At 40.2% G+C, this 24,380-nt stretch overlaps 1 protein-coding gene across 1 annotated transcript; it reads right to left on the bottom strand.

The window, feature by feature from the left end:
• Window positions 1-2,619: 2,619 nt before the first annotated feature.
• mylkb (myosin light chain kinase b) lies at window positions 2,620-17,156 on the bottom strand. The gene is made up of 17 exons (XM_053638373.1): window positions 16,255-17,156; window positions 15,342-15,458; window positions 15,122-15,187; window positions 13,286-13,336; window positions 12,953-13,080; window positions 12,428-12,584; window positions 11,091-11,396; window positions 10,930-10,974; window positions 10,632-10,722; window positions 10,338-10,541; window positions 7,424-7,641; window positions 7,025-7,148; window positions 6,601-6,753; window positions 6,287-6,410; window positions 6,058-6,148; window positions 5,786-5,920; window positions 2,620-4,049 (listed from the first exon to the last, which is right to left on the bottom strand). The coding sequence occupies exons 1-17, from the start codon at window positions 16,952-16,954 to the stop codon at window positions 3,799-3,801; spliced, it is 2,961 nt and encodes a 986-aa protein (XP_053494348.1). The 5' UTR covers window positions 16,955-17,156; the 3' UTR covers window positions 2,620-3,798.
• Window positions 17,157-24,380: the final 7,224 nt, after the last annotated feature.

Genomic DNA, 24,380 nt, shown 5'->3' with positions numbered 1-24,380 from the left:
ATGGCTAGGAAGTCTTGCTCATTAAGCTCTTTAAGTTTACTCCAATTACTGGTTTACCCTTTCCCTAGCTAACAAGCTTTCACAGATATATCAGAACAAATAAAATAATATTGTTTAACCGACATCAACATCAACATACCTCAACGTTGAGCTTGTTTTTCTTCTTCTTCCCTTCTTCTCTTCCTTTTCCCTGCTCCAGATGGATACTGCTTTGTTTCCATTGGTGCATGATGAATGGCCACATAATGTCATTCGGTCAATATACACATAAAACTATAATAATGATTTAGAGCTGAGATAGATATGATTCATTCACTGCATGAAATCACACAGGAGTAAAAAAGTGAAGTCAGAGTCGGGGTAATTGGAGTGGCATAGCATTTTTCCAGTGATAGTAGGTCTGACTGTTGACTGTACACATGGTTATAGTTAGGGGAGAGTGGGGTCAGTTGTAATGCTATCAATTGCTCCAATCAGCAACAAGCTACAGTGGTGACACTCACTCTGCACATGCTCAGTAGCATCCTCTGCCTGATTATAAAAGAACAGTAGTATAATCACAACTCTGAAGAATTGATCACTAAAACAAAAAATTTTTGTTATTAAAGTAATTTTCCTCATCTGGCAAACATTATGAATGATGTGTTCATTTCTGTACACAACTGTGATATGAAACCAAAATAGGTTAATTTCATTCACTGTCACTATCGCTAGGACAAAGCTGAAAGAGCCACGTGCATCAGCTGACTGAAGTATTTGTGCATCATTGGTATTCAAACTTCAGACATAACTATACCGACTTATTCAGGAGTTACTTGAGATTTATGCATGCTTGGTTGAGTTTGCTGAACACAGAGACACGTCTCAATTACGCATGATTCTGACATTGGGCTTGTGTAATATCGGCTTGTCTGAGGAGCACCACTGTGTGACAGTTTGATATAACCACAATATCCATACCACTTATCCTACACAGGGTCACAGGGGAGCCTGGAGCCTATATCAGGACACCCTGGACAGGATGCCAACCCATCGCAGAGCACAATCGGAAACAATTTGGACACGCCAATCAGACTACAATGCATGTCTTTGGACTGGGGGAGGAAACTGGAGTACCCGGAGAAAACCCCCAAAGCAAAGGGAGAACGTGAAAACTCTATGCACACAGGGAAGATATGGGATTCGAACCCCCAACCCTAGATGGGCAAGGCAAATGTGTTAACCACTAAGCCAGCATGCCCCCCATAACCACAATATGTCACCGAAATTCATGATTTGGGTTATAAATACAACAAGAAAAGAAACAGTGGAATGCCATTCAAATGCATAAATATGACACTATTAAGTAATTAATAGTCTCATCCCCTATGAAGAAAATATTATGAGTTTCTTTCACATGGATTGCTTTGCTTATCTCGAGGGCCAATTTTTTTTTATGGATATTCAAACCCTGGCATTATTTTAACAATGTCACAACTCAAAATAGCTTAATTAAAACTTCATTAATGTGTGTGCACGATTAACTGTCAGAGCACAATATATAAAAAAAGGCAGAATAATAGGATTTGCTGGATCAAGCGCTATTTTATTAGATGCCGAATAACGAGGGTTCCTTCTTCAGTCTTTAAAGGCAAGTGCTACTGAAAAATCCTGTCTTGGACATTTCTTCTTCATAATCTAAAACGCTCAAATGCACAGCAAGAAAATCAACTTCAGCAGGCGAATAATCCATCTGCAACTGATGCCAATTTTAGACTTAAGGCCAAACTGACATGTGCAACTGACCCTGCATAATTAAGGTAATTTGATGCCTTGCTGTGACTTTGAACCTGTTTGGAGCAATTCCAACATCTTATGAGTTCTTCTGCTGGTTACAAGGATAAGTCTTATATAAATCCTATATAAATATAAATATAAATATAGGGGCGTACGGTGGCTTAGTGGTTAGTACGTTTGCCTCACACCTCCAGGGTCAGGGGTTCGATTCCCACCATGGCCATGTGTGTGCGGAGCTCACATGTTCTCCCCGTGCTGTGGGGGTTTACTCCGGGTACTCCGGTTTCCTCCCCCAGTCCAAAGACATGCATGGTAGGCTGATTGACATGTCCAAAGTGTCCGTAGTGTATGAATGGGTGTGTGAATGTGTATGTGATTGGCACCCTGTCCAGGGTGTACTCCGCCTTGTGCCCATGCTCCCTGGGATAGGCTCCAGGTTTCCCCGTGACCCTGAAGAGGATAAGCGGTATAGAAGATGGATGGATGGATGGAAATATAAATATACTGTAAATCCTACAAACTTTCATCCACTCATTCTTGAGAATGAAAATCGGAGCATTAGTATATCTAAAATGTGACCAATGTTACAGCTACCCTACTCTCTCCTACCAATAAGTTATTATAGCAGTCATTCTAATGGATTGGTCACAGCATAAATAACAAGTATAAATAATGAGTATGAATAAAGAAATAAACTTGAAATGCATGGTTTAGAAGAGCCTGCTCAAGAAGACGCCCCCCCCCCCCCATGCTTTCATGGCCACTATTAATTGGCACATCTCAAAAATGAATTTTTACATTAACTTTTATTCTAACATTTTACAAGTGAACAAACACACATACTAAGAGAGGGAAAGATGTTTATTTATGTGGCCACTCAAATTCGGAAGCAAACCAATGATGACACTGATCAAATCAACACATTTAATTTAAACAATAGTTTACCTGGTTTACGATTTTGTCTGTGTTCTGTATACTTCTGAATATCCTTCTGTGTGTTCTGTATTCCTCTCAGTGACTATTTTTGCCGAATTATGTAAAGTGTAAAACTCGCCAAAGCCAGGTTTAGGTTCTATTAGTTTGAACTAATTCCTTCTCTGAGATGACTCAGAAACCCCCAGCAAGGTGGCAAAAGCCTGTACAAAGACATAAATAAAGGATGAGGACTGCGATGGGACCTTCTAAATCATATTCAACCTCAATATGCAAGGATGCTTTGTCATGCAAGTTGACTAAAGTAATGGTGAAAATCTTAGAACTGAAATAGTACAGGCAAAATTCCTAAAGTCTGGTGGAGAGATTTAATGCCTTTCAGAGCACTGTGATATTATAGTGATATTAAATGCCAATACAGATCCCCAAATCAACCAATTAAAGAAGTAAAAATACTTGCTACTTCTGATGTCTACACGAGTCAGATTGTCAGATAAAAATAATGTTTATACAGTCAGGTTTTCAAAAGTGTATCGGTAGCCGTAGTCTAGAATGAAATATCATGCTAGGCTACGTGAGTGTTGAAATACATTACATGTCTTTTTTTTCACCACTTGAGTGTGCTAGAGTGTAAGCAGAACCGTGAAACATGCACAAAAAAAGCTGATAGACTGGGGAAGCCAAAGTAGTGTGACCCGTCTTCTAAAATATGTGCTGATGATCTGGAGACTGTCCAAATGTAGGCACTGAAAGGTTTGTTCAGCAAAGCGTGCAGTTCTGACACTTGTCCATTTTTGGCCAAACAGATCTCAGCGGCTGCTGATTCTCAGAAACCAAGCACAAGCTGGAATGTCTTTGATCTTGCTGAGCACTCACACAAAACAGTCCGTACTCTTTTACCATTGCTCTGTAAAGACAACAAGTGCATGAATGTTTGCGTTGGTGTAAGACTTACAGTCCGTGTTCACAACAAAAGCAGCAGAGAAATAATGTAAGCTTTAAGAGATTCAAAGCTCCCACTGTATCCAATCTTCCACCTGTTCTTCCACTCGTCCCGTCTTGTCAGCATTTCCTTATCCACAGTGTTACTCACTCCTCTTCTTCTTCCTCCTCGCCATCTCCTTCTTCCTCATGCATGAACTCCACCATCAATTCGGCCGTGCAGCTGGCTTCTCCCAGGCTGTTCACCGCTTTGCAGGTGTATTTGGCGTCGTCATCAGGACACACCTCGGATATTACCAGGCTGCAGTGGCCATCCTCTTCATAGTCGATCTGGAAGTGACGTGTCTCCTTGATGGGCTGGTCATCCTTGTACCATACCACCTCAGGATCCGGGTAGCCTGAAGGAAATGCACACAGCAGTTTAACACCCATTTTCTTTAACCCAGGCCTAGTGTAGGCAGTGGTTGAGGTGTTATGCTACTAATCACACAGTTCAAATGCCAGCATCAGAAAGATAATGAAAAAATAGCCTAGATCTGTCCATTTTTTGTTGCTGTACTAACTTGTTTCTAACAGGGCTTTATTCTAATAGTACTTTTAGATCCTGACCTATTTGTACTAGCATGAGATATGTTTTTCATGGACATACAGTAACTACAAGTACTTCTGTAAGTTGCTCCGGATAAGGGTATCCAAGTGAAATGTAAATGTAATCCAACACAGTTAGGTCCCTGAGCAAGGCTCTCAACATCTCATTTGTATCCGACCTCAATTTGTCTCAAACTGTCAACTGAATGAAAGTAAATACTGTATTCAGCATATCTTCTTATTATTATCATTTTCTAATTATCATTAAGAAATATGAACCATATATTTAGAAATGGACATATTAAACCTGTTTACATTCTTGGGGATGCTGCTCACTTGATGGAGTGACATGTCATGTGTCATGTGACATGGATTAAAATCACCTCTTTTGTATTTATATTCACAGTTCTTTTCCATTTGGGTTGTTGTCAGCACAAAAAGCCCTGAAGATGATTTCTGCAACAATTAATTCATTAATTTTTTTTTTTTAATTAAAACCATAAAACCATCCTAGGATAAGTTATATACGACACACAATTCTTTATTTTAACACACTGTGGAAGTGTTTTGAATGAAGTTAACAATTCAGTTAATTTGAGTAAAAATTGTATTACGTCTAAATAGGTAATTCAATAAGTTGGATTCCATGATAGCACGTTCGCCTCACACCTCCAGGGTCGGGGGTTCGATTCCCACCGTGGCCCTGTGTGTGCGGAGTTTGCATGTTCTCCCCGTGCTGTGGGGGTTTCCTCCGGGTACTCCGGTTTCCTCCCACAGTCCAAAGACATGCATGGTAGGCTGATTGGCATGTCCCAAGAGTCCGTAGTGATGAGTGGGTGTGTGAATGTGTATGTGATTGTGCCCTGCAATGGATTGGCACCCTGTCCAGGGTGTACCCTGCCTTGTGCCCCATGCTCCCTGGGATAGGCTCCAGGTTCCCCGTGACCCTGAAGAGGATAAGCGGTATAGAAGATGGATGGATTCCATGATTGGGGTGCCATTGTGTGCTATTTACAATTCATGTACACTCCTTGGCAAAAAAGGGACAAATATTAAGATTTAAAATTTTTTTTTTAAATTTGTTGTATTGACTGAAGAGGTCACTTTAAAGTACTGTTGCCCAAATTAATTAATTAAGAAGATATTTTAAACAAATCTTTAAAACGTCTTTACATTCCTAAATGTCTTAACTACATTTTGTGTATTTGTTAATTCAATTCTTAAAAAAAAACAAAAAAAAAACCCCTCAATCTGGTTAACACTGCAAAGAAACCTGGAACAAAATGAGATATTATCTGTGATGGGTTAACGCATTTTAAAAGGTTAAAATTTGAAATATAAATTTTAAATATTTTAAAGCATTCTTAGATTCAATGCTGAAAATGATAGTCAAATTTCAATGAGTGATTATGTTTCATTTTTAAGAGAATTTTAAGGACTATATGGCACCCCAACTGTGGAATCACCCATAAAGTGAATAAAAAAACACAACAATTCCTAGTAGACTCAGACATTTGGAGACTATTATGGGGTGAGTTTTAATTACCCTCTATCTTGCAGTCGAAGCGGGCGGCGCTACCCTCCACCACCTCCACATCCTGGACGACGAGGGAGAAGCTGGGAGGAGCGGGGGTGTGGTTTTCTTCTTCTGTAGTCTCTAGGAACGGCGCAGGTGGTGCTTCTGATTGCACATGTGCACACACACACACAGTAACACCCTGTTATATGCTTGGCATATTCACTACCACAGTTATTAATATGAAATTACACAGTATATACAGTATGAATACTGGTGGCCATGCTAAACTGGTCCATTACCTTCAGTTGGCGAGTTTTTCTTTAGCCCGATTCCTCCTAACATTCCCATGGAGCTGAATCTGGAGATGGCTCGCACTGCGTTTCCTGTTTTCTGTAGAGCAGAGGTACAAATGTGCATATATCCTGAGCACAAGCAAATAAAATAAATACTAACTCTGGAGAGAGCGTCCCATTTTCTATCCTTGTGTCATCAATACAAATGCAACATGCTAGAATTGAGACTTCTAACCTGCCATCGGCGTCTCAGTATATACTTCTTCATGCGTTCTTTGGAGAGTTGCTTGGCTTGCATGTTCTTGGTGTCCTGTTTAAGCCATGTGTGCTCCAGACACTGTGCACAGGTCAATCGGGCTCTGCAGCATGAAAGACCATTTGATCAGCCTGCTTTCATATTCTGCACTCATTCAACGAATGCGAATAAACCAAAAGCACTTTTTGTTAAGATACTCAACGGATCTCAGTATTATGAAACCAGATGATTGAAAGAAATTCTTGCCACCCTTACAGCATGTTTAACTAGAGATTTGAGATGTTAGACTTTACTTCATATTTTTCTTCAGTAGGTTGCTGATGAAGTCCTTGGCCTGCTCAGAGATCTCATCAAAAGCTTCATCCTCAAAGTCCCAGGTCGCTGAGGTAACATTTGAAAGCGTTTCATTATCGTTGTCTCCCATGAATGGAGAGAGACCACTGAGACTAAGGAAAAAATGAGAAAAGAGAGTGATGGATACATGTTATATAGCTTGGAACACAATATCTCCACCTTACACTTAATACATAGTGAGCAGAGATATTGAACCAAACAGCATCTCCCTGAAGGCCAAATGTAATTATTTCTAGTAGAATGGTATTGTTGTCACCTATTCTGATTCAGTGCACAGCATACAGTTTCCTTTTAATGTATTTAAACACAGTTTAAAAAAACAAACAAACTGAGAATAGTTCAAAAGAAGGCCATATCACATACAGGATGTAGCAGATCACCCCAATGCTCCACATATCCGTTGCAAAGCCAATCGCTTCATAGTTAATAACCTCAGGAGCTACAAACTCAGGTGTTCCAAAGAGAACCTTGAGGGAACCGGAGTCCACTATGGACAGAAGAAAACCACCATAATCAGCTGATCTTAGATGACAAATGAGAAAATGTGTTGCATTGATTTTTGAAGACTTTAGGCGACACAAACTGATGTACACCACATGGTTTTATTGTATACGTTTAACGACGAATCTATCCTCTGCCATTTCACAAAGTTTGTGCCTGACTGACACATTGAAACAACTTTTCCACTGAGCAAATTCCAAACTATGTCTGTTTATTATCAGAGATGATACATTTTCACCAGGGTAGAAAGCAGACGAGTACCTAGCCTTCGTGCGAGGCCAAAGTCGATGAGTTTAATCTTGCTGCCCGTCTTGTTGATGCACATGATGTTCTCCGGCTTGAGGTCCAGGTGCACAATTTCCTGTTTGTGGATGAACTGAACACCATCGATAATCTGGAGCATATACTTAATGACCTCACGCTCGGACAGCTCAAAATCTTCATCAACGATTCGCTCAAACAGCTCGCCACCAGAGATCCTGCAAACAATAGGGACAAGACCGACATCACCAATCAGAGAACACCAATAAGAGAACTGAAAGTGTGAAAGGCAGCACAGGACTTAATCAGCATAATGCATTTTATCAGCACTTTCCATTAAACAAGCAAGACGTATTTCTGCTAATGGTACAGTAAACAAATCCCACACTCAAACCAAGATTCAAATCTAGGCCCTTTTTCCATCATGGCTGCCAAGCTAAGGTTGTGCATATTGTGCGTTCACTCCTCACTCAGGCTTGTTAACACTATATAAGGACAAGTGACAAGCACTTCTCCAATCACACACCACTGTCTCTGCTGCTCTTTCCATAAAAAGCCAAACTGGGGATTTAAGGGTGTTGGGGAGAGAAAACAGTATCAGACATCCTAGTGTGTCTGAGATGAGAACACTATGAGAACCACGAGTGGCTTTTGACCATAGATTGTGGTGAGTCAGGGTGACGTTAATAACGACAGAGCTTCAAACAAAATTAAGTCTATAATCTATCACACTTATGTTATCGGCTACTATCTAGTGATTTTTTCAGAGTAACCCTGTAATAGGCAGTTGAGAGTTGACATCACACAGTCCTCCAGATTATAGTCTAGCAGTTCGTTTTGAGTGGTTTTAGACATACCTTTATCTAACTGTGTACGATATAGCATTTGCTTCTCAGGTTTGTCATGCCAATTATATCTCAAAAAGCAAGCGAAAGCTAAACTAGCTCAAAAATTGAGCACTGGAAAATGTATTTGCATTTTTGCAATATACAGTACCCTCCACTAATATTGGCACCATTGGTACAATTGTAATGAAAATTATTCAACCTGCATTGCAAACCAGGTTTATTGTCAAAATGTACAGACTTTCAACTGTTTGCAATAAACAAATCAAACAAAAGCAATTGAAAAAATAAATTCAACTGAAAATGCAACTTATAATGATTTCTCCAGTTTCAAAATTATTCAGTTGAATTCGGGGAAACCACTTGAAGCATTCGTTGTGTTGAACTATTTCAGTCGCTTTTGTTTGATTTGTTCATTGCAAACAGCTGAAAGTCAAAAAACCTGATTTGCAGTGGGGGTTGAATAATTTTGATTGCAACTGTAAATATGAGCCAAGAAGAAAAATTGTCGTTATTGTTGAACCTTTTGATGTTTTGTTTTAAAAAAAAAAATCACAGAAATACTCTACTCTCATGGATATCAAACAATTGCAAGCACAACACAGGTTTATGTTAAATATACAGTGGGGAAAATAAGTATTGAATGCATTAATAGTTTGTTCAGTAAATATATTTCGAATGAGGCTATTCACATGACATTAACATTAACTCAAGAAATCCGCAAATATAAAGAATTCACAACATTGTTGTGTAACACACAGGCCAAATTCCCTTAGTCATTCATAACAATGGGTTATACCAAGGAATATAGCTGTGATGTGCGGCAAAAGGTTGTTGAGTTTCACAAAATGGGAAGTGGCTATAAGAAAATAGCACAAGCATCGAAAATTCCCATTTCCACCATCAGGGCAATAATTAAGGAGTTCCAGTCAACTGGAAATGTTATGAATCAACCTGGAAGAGGAAGTGTGCCTATATTCTCAACGCACTGTGAAGAGGACGGTTCAAGCGGCCAAAAAATCTCCAAGGAACACAGCTGGAGAATCGCAGAAGTTAATTGCCTTTTGGGGTCAGAAAGTCTCCAAAACTACAATCACAATACTCTATCAAATATCAACAGATATTAAATGAAGACCTGACTGCCTCTGCCAGAAAGCTTAAAATGGGCCGTGGTTGGATCTTCCAGCAGGACAATGATCCAAAACATACAACACAAGAATGGTTTACTGTCCACAAAATCAGGGTCCTGCCATGACCATCCCCTGACCTGAAACCCATAGAAAACCTGTGGGGTGAACTGAAGAGAAGAGTCCACCAGAGTGAACCTTGAAATGTGAAGGATCTGGAGAGATTCTGTATGGAGGAATGGTTTCAGAACCCTTGCAATGTATTCTCCAACCTCATCAGGCATTATAGGAGAAGACTCAGAGCTGTTATCTTGGCAAAAGGAGGTAGCACAAAGGATTGATCAGAAGGGTGTCAATAATTGTTGCACACCTATATTTAACAAAAATTTTTTTTTTGGATAAACCTGTGTTGTGTTTTGTTTGCAATTGTTTTATATCCATGAGAGCAAAGCATTAAAAAACTCCTTAAAAAAGATCAAAAGGTTAAACAATAAAGAAAAAAAAATTCAGGGCCTTCTTTGCTCATATTTATGAAGGATGCCAAAATTAGTGAAAGGCACTATATCTTACAATACATATTCTGTACATCATAGACACATCACAGACACAGAGACACCTCATGATGTTCTGTACACCATAAACACACTGTCTGCACTTACACTTTAATTCCAATTATTTGATAAAACAAGGTCTTGGTGCCTGTCTGGTGCTCCTCCAGCACTAAAAATGTTCATAAAGTGAGCATGGGGCAGCATGATTCCTGCCCCAGTGGGCCTCTATTAGCACTCGCCTTGTTCCTTTCACTTAAATGTCTCTAGATAACAAAAAATATATATATCCATCCATCTATTATTATCCTACCCAACATGCTTTCTACAACCCAACATACTTTTTTTTGTAGAACTATTTCAATACCCTTGTTTTAAAGTGTACTGGTCTTACATTTCCAAAACCATCACGATGTCTGATTTGCTCTCGAAGGCGTCCACACACTGCACAAGTTTAGGATGGTGAAGGCTGTTCATGATGCTGATCTCCTGTCGCACGTTCTCCTTATCTTTCTGCGAGAAAGCTTTGATGAACTTACCAGCCCACACCTTTCTGGTCGACTTCTCCACCAGTTTGAATACCTGACCAAATTTGCCACTGATAGAGAAGAGACAGAGCGAGAAAGTTGAAAGAAATGCAAAGGGCAGTGAAGCAGATTTTTTTGAGAAGAGTGCAATTATGTCTTACGTGCCCAAGCGATCCTCTACGTCATAGAAATCTTTAACTGTGCTGTCTTTCTTTATGACAACATCCCTATACTCGGGCTCTTTATCTGAATCTAAACAATTGGGAGAAGAAGAAACAACTGAGATTTGCTGTCTGAGAGAGATTGAGATTTATCAGTAAATTCTAGGGAAAAAATAAATTCATGGGTAGGAAGGATATATGGAAGGAGAGATGGATGGATCAGTGGAAGGGTTGAAAGTTTACTGGAAATGCCAAAACAAATAAATTGAAGGACTGGCAGACTGACTGGATTACATACCATCATCAGAAGCTGCAGCCTCTGTTTCTTCTTCTTCTTTTTTTTCTATGGAGAAAAAGAAGCTGTAGTGCACATACCAAGTTCCTTTGTTATGAAGCTGTGATTCAATGCTTTAATAGCATCATCAAACACTTGGCTCATTAATGGTCTCTCCATCTTACCTGGCACCTCTGGTTCTCCCACAGTGACGGGTTCCGACTCGGCGCTGGGTTCACTGATACCATACATGTTAACCGCACGCACGCGGAACTTGTACTGGCGGTCAGGGAGCAGCTGCTGGACATGGTAGGAGGTGCTGTTGCAGGAAGTGAGGTCACTCCAAGTGTTGTCCAGGGAGTTCCAAATCTCCAAGTTGTACGACTTTACAATACTGCCACCATCATATGTGGGTCCATACCAGGAGAGGGTCAGCGAGGAACGGCGGATGTCTGACGCAGCCGGGACACGAGCTGGTGGATCAGGTTTGTCTAACACAGAGATATGCAATGAGTAGTAAAGGAGAGATGACAATCTTACACAATCATAAAATGCTACAGGTTTAAAGAAGCATTTCATTCCAAATCCATGATGTAATGTATGTTTCCTGGAAGAACATCCACCAGGTAGCCAGGCAAAACAGAATAACATTGGATTCACAGCAATATGACTTTGATTTTTGCGATATATCTTATGTATTCACGATGGTCACTTTTATTCTAGCTTTATATGTTTCACTGTTTCCTGATCTCAGACTTTACACTCGCTCAACTTATTTGTCTTATCTCAAATACCGTCAGCTCTGTATTATTTTGCTACTAATTTGACTTGTTGAACTCTGCAGTGCCTTGGGCGATGTTAGCAAAATTCTTCCAGTTCGGTGCCGTGAAAAAATAAATAAATCACAAATTAAATTAAGGATTTTGCATGGGATACTTGTTTGGTGCGTAATAGGTGCGTCATCATGCTCTCATGTAGGTTATTTATGGTGCATAGACCAAATAACAGGAAAAGGACTCTTGAGAAAGGAGTCATGTTTAAAATACTGTTTGTCTCACTCTCAAATCAATGACAAATCAGAGACAGTTCTTAGTAATGACCTAGATACTGATTATCATTCGTTCATCATCATTAACTGCATTATTCTGATCAGAGTCTATCCTGGGAACACTGGGTGTGAAGCGGGAATGCACCCTGAATGGGATGCCAGTGCATCACAGGGCACCATGTTGCCATATGCATTCACACACTCAGTTGCACCCAGGGTACAGTTATAGTTACCAGTGCACTTATTGGCTTCTTTGTTTGGGAGGAAACTGGATAAAACTGTCTCCTACACTATAGCCACAATGTCCCTAGCTGATATATGGTGCCTTTACTACGAAGTATGATTCAGTGTGTAAAACAAATAACTTTTATTATTATTATTATTATTTTTTACAATCTGTAGGGCGTAGGGAGTCAGATTCAGCTCCCCTGCGCTCCGTCCTCCTCCGTGCTCACACACAGTTGAGTGTCATACCTACGACAGTAAGGTTGAGAGAGGTCTGCTTGGTGCCGTATTTGTTCTGCAGCTCCAGTGTGTAGCAGCCACAGTGGTCTTGGTCGCTCGCTGCAATCGTCAACTGACTGCTATTCTCCGAGGTCTCTATAGTGATGCCGCCACTTCCTGTCTGGATCTAGAGCAGAAAAAAGAGGCCAAATGATAAATGAGCCATAAACCCAAGAGAGGAAACAACAGTGTGCTAAATATTTTCAGACATTTGCTATTGTGAGCAACTGCTAATCTTTCAAAATTCACTAGAGTGAGTGATGATCCACTGTAATTGGAATCCTAAATATTTAATAGGCAATGGCAATATTATGAGTCACTTTTGTTAGATCAGGAGCATTGGATTAAAAGAGCTAATTGTTCTTGTTAAAACATCTCAACACAGAACTCACAGCAGTCATTCTTATATTTATCATCACGTCTTCATTCCAATATACTATCCATATCCATTTCTTACTCATTCCTTTCTCCTTAAATTCATCAGGTTATTCTCACCGGTTTTTTAAACTTGAGCCAACTGCAGGTAATGGGTGCAGTGCCTCCAAAGTTACACAGAAGCTCCACCTTCTCTCCTGCTCTGATCTTGAGATCCCCAGGGAATTGAAGAACCTGGGGAGGAGAACCTGCTCGGGTGGGGAGGAATGTGAGGTTGCATTACATTCAGGCCTGACCTATCTGTACTGTGTTCCCAGCAAATAGTTTCAGGGCTGCTTATTGCACTTGTATATGGACTTTACATGGTATATGGTACTTGGCTACATTATATTTTGCATGCATCTCATTCAGTGAAATGTGTTCAGTTTCGTAAGAAACTGAGAAAGGGTTTACCTTGTTTGGTGGGAGACTTTGGGGCTGGTTTCTTCTTTATCCTGGCTTCATCTGGATAATACACACAATGTCATGTTAGGATGAATAAGTGCTACAAATGATCACATCACAACTTGCATCCAGTTAATTTGTTTAAAGGCAAAGGAAAAAAAGTCATCCATTAAGTGGACAGCAACAGAAAAAAAAATTCTCATAGAAACATTCTTAATGAGGGTCTCCTCTCTGCAGGACCTGCTTCTACTAATGGACTAATGGAAGAATCTTGCCATTCTGGAGATTATACTGGAGTATGTATACATTAGCTGCATATGTACTAGTCAGCATTTATTCTGGAGTGCCTGGGAGTTCCACGGAAGGCTTGCCTCTGCCGCTTAGCATCCCACAGAGAAGACTTGCCTTACGGATACCGCCTGCTGGAATTCTCCTTTTATGGGCACGCTAAAAATAGGGGCCCTAGGATCCAGGAAATGGTGCTGGCTCTCTCCCCAATATTTATTCTAGCTTCGATAGCCGTCAAGAAACAATGCGATATATAAACCTCACTAATGCTTAGGCACAGTGTTAAGACATAGACAGAGGAAGCATTTAAAGAGGCAGCAAGCACATGAGAAAACTGCTCTAATCCATTTTAGGTAATTCTTTTCTGCTTCCATCGGGCTTCTTTTCTGTTTTGAAGCACTCCTCACATTCATCTCTTTCATTTTCCATATAATCAGGTTACTTTGTTGTGACAGGCATTGCTAGCTGTGCTTGTGAAATCCTAGATGCTTGTAAGGCAACTATATAACTCATGGGCAAACATTCCAATAAAACATCTTTCTTTTGTTTCCAGAGCTAGATGCCTCTTGTGGTTATAACCACATTTCTTAGGAATATCATTGTTATTAATCCCTATTATTAGATCAGCACTGTAATCAGGAGAAGCTGGATAAATGTGGTCTGACTTTATTTCTCTCTCTTAAATCTCAAACTCATCAATTAAGTCAGAAGGTAAAAGTCTGATAAAAGTTAAAGAAATCAAGTAGACCAAACGACTTCCAATGCTGCCTCCTCTAAACAACCTAACCTGACATTTGCCAACAGACATTTGCCAATCAGACAAAATCCCTCTTCCAATGCCACCATATAGCCATGTTGACCTGCCATGGCATTGTCAATTTTTGGCTGTTCAAAGTATCAAATCAAATATGCATTTAAAAAGGAAATATGTATTTATGTACATCCTGCTTCATGAGAAGTCCCACAATGGGGGAGCATCAAGATGTATATGGGATTGTTTTTAGATATTTGACCATAGTCATGGTTATCATCCATGTTTGGAGCCAAGAGGAACATGGAATTCAATCTGATAACAGGAAGTCTGACATGAAAGCTGTCATATCTGAAAAATCCATCCACCTTCTACCGCTTACTTATCCAAGGTCACAGGGAACCTGGAGCCTATCCCAGGGAGCAACGAGGCGGGGTCCACCCCGGACAGGGTGCCAATCCATCGCAGGGCACAATCACATACACATTCACATTCACACACCCATTCATATTTCTCACATACACATTCACACACCCATTCATACACTACGGACACTTTGGATATGCCAATCAGCCTACCATGCATGTGTTTGGACTGGGGGAGGAAACCGGAGTACCCGGAGGAAACCCCCACAGCACGGGGAGAACATGCAAACTCCGCACACACATGGCCCCGGCGGGACTTGAACCCCGGACCCTGGAGGTGTGACGTGAACATGCTAACCACTTAGCCACCGTGCACCCTCTGAAAAATCCAATGCTGAAAAATTAGACACACCAATACAAATAACAGCATTTTTGACCTACTCTCTGTTGTAGGTATTGATGATGAGCCTTTCTTGTTTTTCTTTTCTGCTGACGGATCTGAAGGATCTATAGAAAGATATAGAATCAACGCATGTTAATATATCTGCCAGTGGTGGTGCAGCAGCTTTAAAAAATTTATGTCTCTATTTATATACAATCAGACTAAAGACTGGCTAATCAAAATGAGATCAAAGGCGAATAAGAAAAATCTCCGACTGACCATCTACATGAACCATGCAGGAGCATTCAGCTTTTCCTTCTGCGTTCTCTGCTTTGCACAAATAACGCCCCTCATCCTCAGGAAGGGCTTTGTCTATGGTAAGTGAACACTTGCCCCCTAATGTAAAAACAAAACAAAACAAATAAACATTTTCAGTTGAGTTGGATGGAAGGACTCAACTTACCAAATATGAGTTTTATGGACTTGATCTAAGCTGGCGATAGTATTTATCTTCAAGAATCTAACAAACAAACCTCTCAGTACAATAATAGACATAATTTTTAAACACAGAGTTGGCTAAAAAAAAAAAGGTCTATCTTAAATACTGCGTAAAGAAACAATGCAGGATATCTCTAATCTCTTGGCGTGACCCAAACTTGGGGAATCCTGCACTGCTATTTCTGGACATTCAAACTGTGCCAGAGTGGCTGAGAACATTGGCCGCTTTGTGTTTGTACAATAGGTCAGTCGTTTTTGAGCCCCCATATAAGATCTCTCAATATAGATGAGCTAAAGGAGCTGAAATAGCAGCACTAAGCTGGAGTCACTCATGTGAAGCCCAATCTCTGATTTATGAGCACAGTGATCTACAGACTATTATGAGTGGGGAGTAACTGAAAACACAGTTTAAGCCTCACAAGCTATTTCAGTAACTCATCAGGTCAGAAGCATAAAGTCGGAAGAACGTGTGTGTCTTCTGACATGTGAGCTGTAGATGTGGAACCACATATTGACATAGTCAAAAGGGGTCTTAAGTGAGTATAGGGCGCCTAATCTGAAATAGTTTAATATGTTTCTGTTTTCTTGCCCAATATCCAATGCTTCTAAATTACACAAATGCTATATAATTAACTATAACGGAATCAACAAAAACAAGCATGGTATTAAGAAGTCATGATTCATTGCCTCATACCTTCGTTGGATAAGACAATAAACTTCGACGGCTTCACAACTTTCCCATCAAGTGTCCAGGTGATGACAGCCTGAGGGTCAGAGGTCACCATGCACTCTAACCTCAGCAGCTCTCCATCGAGAACCGTCAAATCACTCAGAGGCTGTGTGAACACAGGTGCTTTGCCTGTGCCCTTTTTCTTGCCATCATCTCCATCCACAGAATTTGCCACGCTCTTCTCTTTGGCTGAACTCCCGTCCACATCATTACCCTTCTTCTGACTGACGCTCCCATTTTTGTTCTTTGGTTCCACTATAACATCATCAGTTTTCTTTTCTGTGCATGGAATGATCTCCTTTTTTGTAGTCCCTGCATCATTCTTTTTGTCAGTCTCTTCTTTTTCTACTAAATCATTCTTTTTGTTATCTGTAGCTACATTCACACCATTAATGCTGGTTTGTTTGTCCTTAGCGATTGCTGGTGTAGGAGATGGATCTTTTGCGCTAGGCTTCTCTGATTCTATGTTCTTCTTCTTATTGAGGATGGACCTGAAGTCTGCAGGTGCACTGCTGTTATCCGGCTCTGGTGGAGGTGGTTTGGGTGAGCCTCCCTCTTTCTTCCCCAACACTGACCTAAAGTCTACTTTGGCTGGAGTGTTTGTCTTGATCTCTGACCCCAGCTTAGGCCCCGCACGGGGCTTAAGGGCTGCCCTGAAGTCCATCTGTCCTCCTTAGCCACTATTCTTTGAAGCAAGAATACGTCTGAAATTTTCTTGCTTTTGTAATGGGTTCTTGGGGAGATCCTGGTTATTAAAGAACTGTGTGGAGGTCCTGCTCCGTCCGTGGCTCCCTGCTGCTCTGTTCGAGCCACTGCTGGCTCAGATGCCCTGGAATATTGTGAGGGCGGAGAGAGAGGACAAAAAGAGAGAGGATGATATTGAGCAAGGGGGATATACAGAGGGAGGGGGAGGGGTGTTGGAGGTTTGGGAGGATGGATTATTTGAAAGCTTAGTCTCCATTCTATAATAGGTTAATTGGAGATGGGGACATGTTTTTATGTCTGCATGGCATCAGTGGGGACCTCTGTTGCCATATTAGGAAAACACTTCCAGTGCATAGGCACCCACGCAGCAGGACAGCAATGGGAGATAAACAGCTCAAGGAAGAGCATAAGCTACTGACTAGGGATCAGCATCTCTGTGATGATGGAAAGTGATGTTGGTCAGGGGTATAGTTTCTTGGACTGACCAAAGATCAGAGGTGAACTTGGCATGGGTTTTTTAAAGGAGGAGCCTGTGGAAGCTCTAAGGCACAAGAAGAAATAGTGGGCGATGTTTATGAGAGAATCAACATAGTCCTTCAGCAGACACTGAGATATGGACACTGATATGGACATTCTTGTGCAAGCATGAGCTCTGAACACAGCAGAAAAATGTTGAAAAAGGAAGAAACAGAAAAGGAAGAACATATAATTGGCATTGGGGAAAAGGAGAGAGATAAGAAAGATGGAGTGATTTGATTCCCTGTTCTCTTTAAACTTGGACAGAAACCAGAAGAGAAGTGCTCTTGATTTTCCATGGGTATTTGTTTGGTTGTGCCTAACCTGTTGACCTCTCCATAAACGGGAGCCTTATTGGACTAGTTGGAGAGGCATTCCACCAATCAGGACTGCGTCACATGTCTCCCACAGTTTATGTTAAAATGTTGCATTGGCTGCCTTATATGGTCATAAACATCTGCGTTATACTGCTTGGTGTGTGTGCCTGAGTGTGTGTGTGTGTGTGCGCCTGTGTGTGTGTGTGTGTGTGTGTGTACTCAAAGAATGGTTAAGGGAGGACGCTAAAAGATCATTTGCTAGAGTTAATATCTCGTGTCAGCAGTGTTATTACTTTGACACGCTGTTAGTAAATTTCCACTATTGCAAACAAGAAAAGGAATGCCTCATTACTCACACTGCAAATGTCAGGGATTTAAAACCATCCAGCGCTAGATTAGAGCTCTCTTTTATAGCTGCACATCATTTTTATTATATACACTATAATCGCATCTCTTTTTTTTTTTGGAGTCTATTTATAAGAATTACCCCAATTTATAGGAGACCAGGGATGATTGTAACAGTTTTATTTTTTGCTACATTTCTCACAAGTAATTCCCCATATAGATAGATGAACCAAAATTAAAATGCCACTTATGTAAATAATCATCAAACACTAGGAGAACCCAGAACCCAGCGCAGTTTTTTTTAAACATGCCCTATGGTGATGTGGGACAAGAGGAGTTAGAATACAGCAATAAAAATTTTCAAAAGCAGAATAGCATATAACATGATACTTGAAAAAACATCCATACAAGGTAACCATGAAAATAGCTTATTTGCTTAGGGGCATAAATAAACTAGAAAGGCTAAAGCTTGAGCTGGAACACATGAAATACCTGAACTGGCTAGGGGTTTGTTGAGTGTCCACTACCTGGATGGGGCAGAAAAAGGAAGCTATCAACAGCTGCAACCAGATTTCTGAGAAGGCAGGTTGTGAAAAACCCTCGAGTGACTGCAAAAGACCTGCAGCAAAGACGGTGGCAACAGGCACTGAGGGTTTATTGAGCACCGTTCTGTTCTGTGGAGCGATGAAACAAAACTGGAGCTTTTTGGCATGATGGATCAGCAGTATGTCGGAAGGAAGAAGAATGAATAAAGAACACTCTGTCCACAGTCAAGCATGGTGGTGGCTCGGTGATGCTCTGGGGCTGCTTTGCATCCTCTGGCACTGGAAACCTGCAGCGTGTGGAAGGCAAGATGGATTCATTGAAGTATCAGGAAATCCTTGGAGAAAATGTCATACTGTCTGTGAGGAAGATGAAGCTTGGGTGTCATTGGACCTTCCAACAGGACAATGATCCCAAGCATACCTCAAATTCCACCAAGGCTTGGGTGCAGAAGACGCCCTGGAAGATCCTACAGCCCCATCACAGTCACCTGACTTGAACCCCATAGAAAATCTCTGGTGGGATTTGAAACCCAAGAATATTACTGAACTGGAGGCCATTGCTCATGAGGAATGGGCTAAGATTCCTCAGGAACACTGCCAGAAGCTGGTGTCTGGCTATGCAGCTTGTTTGCAGCAGGCCATAACAGCAAGAGGGTGCTCTATTAAGTACTAAAGATGCTTGTCATGAAGGGGTTGAATAATTTTGAGACTGGGGAAGTCATTATAAGTAGCATTTTCCGTTGAATTTGGGGAAACCACTTGAAGTATTCATTGTGTTGAACTATTTCTATTACTTTTGTCTGATTTGTTCATTGCAAGCAGCTGAAAGTCTGTACATTTTGATTGCAACTGTATATTGGATTATTTTGTTCTTTTGTAGAACGAACAACAATAGCACTATTAGCGTTTATAAGTTTAAAAAACCCCAAAACAAGCACAAGTACACTATATAGCCAAAAGAATGTGGACCCCTGTCTATCATAGCCACGGCCTTCCCCAAACAACTTTCTAGAATGACTTTATATGCTGTAGCTTTAAGATTTCCTATCACTGGAACTAAAGTTCTAACACCTGTTCCAGCATGACAATGCACAAAATGAACTCTATAAACACATGGTTTGCCAAAGATGCTGTAGAAGAACTCAAGTGGCCTGCACAGAGCCTTGACCTTAACTGCACTGAATAGCTTTGGAACTCTGATTGCACGCCAGGACTCTTCGCCTGACGTCAGTACACAACCTCACTAATACTCTTGTGGATGAATGGGCGCAAGTCTACATAGCCATGTTCCAAAATCTATTGGAAAGCATTCCCAGAAGAGTGGAGGTTATTATAGCAGCAAAGAAGGAGACAACTCCATATAAATGCCCATGATTTTGGAATGGGATTTTCAGCAAGTCAGCTGTCCACATGCCATATAGTGTATGAAATAGAGGCTGTGTGTGATTTCTTTCTAGCCCAGACTGTAGATTTATATAGCATATTCCTGACAGTTGTGTCACGTGATTGTACAAAGTGACTGCGTGTAAAATGCAGTACAATGATACAATATAATAAATATGGGGACTGCTTTCTCTAAAATACACTTTTAAAAGTTATTTTTCTAAATGCGTTAGGAGGAGAAGCTAGAAGTGAAAAGACTTAGCATACATTGCCCAATCAAAACATGCTTTGTACAATCAAAGCATTAGGAGAAACAATAGATCTCTACGTCTTGGGTGGTGTGAACGAGCAAGCGGGCTAATGGCAAGTGTAGCCTTTCTGCTTACCATACTTGCTATTCCAATAAGATACTAATACAGGCTTGATAATATTGATTAACACTCGTGTTCCTGTTTGTATATTTAATACACACTGTGCTATATGTGAATTTGAAGCAAACCTGTTCACTGTTTGTATAACATTTGCAACCATTATACAGTCTGTTCCGTTTTAAACAAAGGTGGCCAAGGTGTGTACTTTACAAGCTGATTTTCCTATCTGACAAACAATATAAACCAATACATTTAAACAGTGACGGTGTTTGATTGATTTTGTATTTCAATTGCCATATGTGATGGACAGGCAGACACGAGCATAGGTTTCGCTCACTGCTGTTGACTGTAAAAAAAAAAAAGAAAGAAAGTAATTCTCAAAATGATAAACAGGAAAATTAACATAGCTCAAGCCAGGCAAACAACACATAAATACAAATGGCTCTGTTACGTCACTAGAAAAAGGACTTGTATGAAAGTCCAGTCTATTTAAAGTGTGTGTGTGTGTGTGTGTGTGTGTGTGTGTGTGTGTGTGTAAAGTTTCCAGTTTGCTTTCAATTAACATTATGTATAAGTTAGAAAGGATTTATAGGTTAGAAAGGATTATTTATTATATTCAATTTGTTTTGGCTACTATTTCATATTATATTACTGATTCAGTTTATAGACACTCCATTCATCATCTCCAGGTCTCCTCAGTCAAATTTATGCCATTGCCAGCATATACAAAATGCCTGAATTCATTAGCCAGCTGGGAGCTGTAAGTTATAGTAAATTATCAAGCAGATATAAAAGCAGGGCCTGAATTACCCAGACACTGCACTACTTAAAGCTCCCATCCATAAAGTTTCCATTGTTAAAATGTCTCCCAGTTAGTCTCCTTTTAGGAGAGTATAGTGCTGAACATTAACCAGACCTAAGGGAGTAAACAGATAGTGTGTCTCATTTTTCTCTGTCAGACAATACACCTTTTCCTCCGCTTTTATGCAGAGCCACTCTACTGTTCGCATCCCTCTTGGCCAGTGATCTAAGAGACACAAGAGCGCACTTTAAAAAAAAAAGTGTTCAGTATATAACACTGTTTTAAACAGACTCATACTTTGTCTCAAATAAAAGCAAAGCTTTGGAAAGGATGGCATATTAGCTGCGACAGGCTGCAGTTCATTCTTCCGTGGCCCATGCTCTTTATCTCATGGACCTCCTTGACGACTTAGAAGAACAGTCATATTAAACTCTTGCTTGGATTGCTTTCAGTCTGAGGACGCACATGGGCCTGTAAGACAAAATCCTCTATATTAAATTTGTTCTTTCCAGTTGAAGCATAATAATTTTTGAGGAATGTGACTTTCATTGCCGTTCCAGATATTGCACACCATCTACAGTCTGATAGCATTTGCGTAATGTTTCCCACTTTTCATCAGAACTTCATTAAAGTTCATTAAAGCTGACTGATAGCTGAGTACATGATGTCGGTCTGAGACAGCGCCTTGGACAAGTACAAGTAGAGAAAGTGAAGAACATCTGAAAAAATAAAGCAAAAGTGCAGACAGCATGACAGGAATGTTCCAGATGAGGGGGCAAGCAGTTAATAAGCGGTTAATGTGATTAGAGTAGCCTGCAGGAATGAGTACTAGAACCGTGTGTGTGTGTGTGTGTGTGTGTCTGTGAAAGTGTGTTTGTATACAAGTATGTTTGTTCTAAAAACTGTGACTGTTTCTGATTTTATTTCAAGATGTTCCTGACTAAAAATCCAACGAGCTACTATGTGACTAACGACTAATTCTTTTGCTTCACTTGTAAGTTTGCATAAAAACATCTGCCAAATAAATGTAGATTCTAAATGTATTAATACTTTGATTCATCTTACCATTAATGATCTGATCTTCACCTCGGATCCAACACTGTAATCGTAGTCCTGGTATGAAACATTCAAGATTAACTTCTAAAAATCCTGACCATAACAGTATAGTATAAAGCCAAATAGTTTGCTAACATCCATAATGAAAAGCAATGCCTAAGATCAAATGATTCAGCATTGGAGTATTCATCAATCGAGAGCAAGAAAGCTAGAGAAAGAAGTGTGTTTCTTTTAAAATGGAGCACTTGTATAAATATCCACCATGCCGCAGAGTTCGACATTAAATCAAGTGTTAACAAGAAGCACTGATCTTGACAAACCTTATGAGCTCTGTAAGCAGCACAATGAACAGCCATCACCACAGTGTGAATATCACACAGAATCCTTCTTCTGTGAGTTCATATACATGTCAAGACCTTCGACAAAGTCACAAAGTCACCATATAGCATAATATTTGTTATAAATACCATTATCAAATGGCCATTGTTTCCCTTGAACCTTTTTTGTTGAGTTTTCACCAGTAAGTCACTGGTTCTGAATGACTGAGCAGTTATCTAGTGTTCATAGAACCCAGTTAGTGTACATTTACATTTACATTTATTCATTTAGCAGACGCTTTTATCCAAAGCAACTTACAAATGAGAACCGAAGCAAAGCGATATATCAAGCAGAGAACAATACAAGTAGTGCTACGATACAAGATCCGTTAATTGAGTTCCAGAAGAAGCAAATTGCGCAGAGTAGTGCCAGAGTAATTTATTATTATTTTTTTGTCTTTAGCTGTTTTTTGAAGATGGTGAGAGATCCTGTGGTCCGGATTGTGGTTGGAAGTTCGTTCCACCACTGAGGAACAGTTAGTTTGAATGTTCTTGAAAGGGACCTCGAGCCACGCTGAGTAGGTACTACTAAGCGTCGGTTGTTGATTGATCAGTGGATATACAGATATACAGTGGATATTAAAATTCTTCAAACCCCTGTTAAAATGACAGGTTTTTGTGATGTAAAAAAATTAAACCAAGGTAAATCATGTGTCATGTAAATAGCAGAAGGACTAGAGACTATAATTCCCATCAGCCACTGCACCTAGTCACATGTCTTATTTCACCTGTTTCACGTTTTGGCTCATTAGCACTGGTGAATATATAGTCACGTTCGGTACTGCTCTAGTTGTCTTGTGTTCTGTTTTGTATATTATTAAACATTCCACTTCAGTTCTGCATTTTCATCCGTCTCTACCTACAAACTTGACAGAACACAAGACCAAATAAAATGGATGCAGGAGAATTTTTCTATGATTCCCATCAGCCACTGCACCTAGTCACATGTCTTATTTCACCTGTTTCACGTTTTGGCTCATTAGCGCTGGTGTATATATATTGCTATGTCTATCTGTATCACGTTATTCTCGCTCTGGTTTCATGGTTCTTTATATTTGTACCTTGTCATGTGTTCTAGAAGTATTGTTTTGTTTTGTACATTATTACAGTATTAAACGTTCCACTTCAGTTCTGCATTTGCATCCGTCACTACCTACAAACCTGACGTCATGTCAGATCATTGCCCACCTTAAATGTGATACAACAACCAACAAAATTCAAGTGAAAAACAAATGTTTTAGGAGGAAAAAAGAAAAAAAAAACTTTTTTTTTTTTTTTTTTTTACAATAACCTGGTCGCACAAATGTGCACAGCCTTTTATAATTGTTCATGTGTGCTCAGATTTAACCAATCACATTCAAACTCATGTTCCATTCATTCATCTGTTTTCTGTACCACTTATCCAACACAGGGTCATTGGAAGCCTGGAGCCTATGCCAGGGAACAGGCATGAGGCAGGGAACACCCTGGACGGGGTGCCAACTCACTGCAGGACACAATCACACCCGCACTCACACTACCAACAATTTGGAAATGCCAATCAGCTTACAATGTATGTCTATGGACTGTGGGAGGAAACCGGAGTAACTGGAGGAAACCCCCAAAGCACGGGGAGAAAATGCAAACTCCGCACACACATGGTGGAGGAAGGAATCAAATACCCAACTATGGAG

Source organism: Ictalurus furcatus, chromosome 12 (assembly GCF_023375685.1).
Source record: "Ictalurus furcatus strain D&B chromosome 12, Billie_1.0, whole genome shotgun sequence".
NCBI lineage: Eukaryota > Metazoa > Chordata > Actinopteri > Siluriformes > Ictaluridae > Ictalurus > Ictalurus furcatus.
The sequence above is the reverse complement of the archived record's forward strand: the minus strand, read 5'-3'. Positions and strand labels throughout refer to the sequence as shown.